The following is a 2,664-nucleotide window of genomic DNA, read 5'->3' as shown; positions in this document are numbered from 1 at the left end:
TAATAATAATAATAAGTTGCGCTAATCCACCAGAGGGCAGAATACAGGTCTCAAATTATATACAACAGGTTTTTGAGGAAAATATTGACCACATTGATAAACTATAGGTCACAGAATCCTGCGTAGCAAATATGATACAAATGGCGATAGGCTTGAAGAAAGATTGAAAAAGTTAATTTGTATAAACTGAGTCACAAAGTTGTTTTGTGAACTTGAGATGAAGATATGCACAGCCGCAGCGGTGAGAAGAATTCAAATCTTTGGCTTCAGTGTGGTCATGACACAGTGTGTTACAATGAAAGCCACTTTTATAAGTTGTGTTACTTCAGAGGTTATAATCAATGAAAAGATCTAAAAGTATCTGTAATGATAGAATAAATAAAATGTTGTCATTTAGGATTTATCACAGATGGAAACTCCAAACTGGTGGGGAACGCCCGTCTTCGTCAGCTGAGAGTGAAGAAGAACTCGTGTCAGATTGCTGGCGTCATGCGTGCATTAGAGCCAGAATGTGATGCTCCGTATTCATGGGAGGCGGAGGACACGGGGTCCTATAATCCAGGCTGGAACCACACGGTGACACATAACGTTTCTGCACGCACGTCCAGTCCGTGGAAGTACCAGACCCAATCTGAGCTCAGGACACCACCTTTCTGGGGCCGACTGCAGCTCTACAAGGGAGGTGGCTTCGTAGCGGATCTCGGCCCGGATTTAGAAAATGCCAGTCGGTATGTTCAACAACAAATTGCCTGACAATTGTGGCAGTTCATTTATGTATTTCCTCTGAACAAATGTTATGTTCTTCATCCACAGCACACTGGAGTATCTTTTCATAAATAAATGGCTGGATGTGTACACGAGGGCAATATTTGTTGAGTTCACTGTTTATAATGCAAATGTGAACCTCTTCTGTATCGTCACATTCTTGATGGAGAGCCCAGCTATAGGTAGGATTTATAATCATCTATACCTTTTATGCAGATAATCCTGAACAGGATATAACATCAGATCATATTGTAAAGTCAAGCAAAGCAAATGACACAAATCCAGTGTTGTATAAAGTACCACAAAGTGATGCTTGAGTTAAAGTACAATTATTTTACTAAAAAAATACTGTGGTAAAAGTTAGTCTTCTTTGGGAATATTCCTTGAGTAAAAGTCTTAAAGTACCTGACGTATTTTGTACTTAAATATTAAAAGTATAGATTTAAAATGAGTAGTTTGATTTTCTGTAAGGACATTTATTAGGAGGTGACCTCCGCAAAAACTGCAGAAATGACTGTTGAATTAAAATAAATAATTTGTTAAATTAAGGATGCACTAGTCCAGCTGTTTCAGTTTATATACATATATCAAGGCTGCACAAAGCTTTTCCCCAAAATGAAAATCTATCTGAGGGCTGCGGCCAAATGTAGTAATATAATTCATGAAATACAAATACTTCTTAAGTACAGCCCTTTTATTTTAATGATTATGTCCTGCTGGAGTGTGACACGATTTGTTTGTGAACAAATTAATACGGTATCAGAGTTTTATATATTTATACTTCTCATTCAACCACAATTAAATTCACTCTATCTTGGAAGCACAGTTTATATGGATAGTTTTTATATTTTACAATAACAAGCTGGAATGAAATAAAAGTAACGACTTTCTACTTCTTGCCTTTTTAAAATTGTAAGGAGTAGAAAGTACAGATGATTGTGTGAAAATGTAAAAAGTAGATGTAAAAAGTAGGCTGAGAAATAATTATTCAAAGTACAGATACCCAAAAATTCTACTTAAGTACAGTAAAGTATTTGTAMTAAGTTACTTTACAACTCGGCACAAATCTAATGCTAGTTTTTTTATCGTCCAGGAGCTTTTCAGYTCTACAGTGAGCTGCGGAGTGTTCGACTTTACCCATCAACCGGAGGGCTGTACTTCTTCGTCATGGCCTCTGAGATTATCTATTTGCTCTTTGTCCTTTACTACATGTTTCACCAGGTAAATTTCTTAGCTAGCTTGTTTTTTGTTTGTTTGTTTGTTTGTTTTCACACATCATATTTATTCAAATTTCCATTTGAAGCAGAGGTTTATTATTTTTGCTGGTGGCTTCATAAAATCACAAAAAGTATATTAGGTCCTGTCACAAGATTCTGGTAGAACTTATCTAACAGATTTACATCAGATGTTTTTTTAATTAATCCATTTAAAAAAATTATCAATAAACAGAACTAAGAGATTTGTTTTTCTAAATCTTCACCAGCTTTTTTAAGGCTCAACTCAGAGTTTGAACCCATGACCTTCTTGCTGTGAGGCAACAGTGATTACCACTTATCCACCATGCTGACCAAATAATTGATTGTTGACCAAATAATTTTGTTTCGTGACTCTGGCATACAAATCAGCAGTGTTGTGTATTTGTACAAAATATGACAACCACTTAATACCCACAAAATAAAGACCGAGCACCTTTGGTTCTTGATTGTGTTTTTATTGTTTGTTCAAAAATGAAAAGCATGCTGTATTATTTTGTACTTTTTTATATTGGTATTATGCTCTTCCATCCATCCATCCATCCATCTTCTTCCGCCTATCCGGGGTCGGGTCGCGGGGGCAGCAGCTTCAGAAGGGAGGCCCAGACCTCCCTCTCCCCAGCCACTTCTTCCAGCTCCTCCGGGG

At 36.8% G+C, this 2,664-nt stretch overlaps 1 protein-coding gene across 1 annotated transcript in view; it reads left to right on the top strand.

Annotated features, from left to right (window-relative positions):
* LOC106529441 (polycystic kidney disease protein 1-like 2) overlaps nucleotides 1-2,664 on the top strand; it is a 40,075-nt gene that overhangs the window by 24,570 nt on the left and 12,841 nt on the right. Inside the window, exons 28-30 of the mRNA XM_014024867.1 lie at nucleotides 398-728; nucleotides 814-947; nucleotides 1,859-1,986. Coding sequence (XP_013880321.1) covers nucleotides 398-728; nucleotides 814-947; nucleotides 1,859-1,986 — 593 coding nt within the window. The remainder of the gene's footprint in view (nucleotides 1-397; nucleotides 729-813; nucleotides 948-1,858; nucleotides 1,987-2,664) is intronic.

Source organism: Austrofundulus limnaeus, unplaced genomic scaffold, assembly GCF_001266775.1.
Source record: "Austrofundulus limnaeus strain Quisiro unplaced genomic scaffold, Austrofundulus_limnaeus-1.0 Scaffold443, whole genome shotgun sequence".
Lineage (NCBI taxonomy): Eukaryota > Metazoa > Chordata > Actinopteri > Cyprinodontiformes > Rivulidae > Austrofundulus > Austrofundulus limnaeus.
The sequence above is the reverse complement of the archived record's forward strand: the minus strand, read 5'-3'. Positions and strand labels throughout refer to the sequence as shown.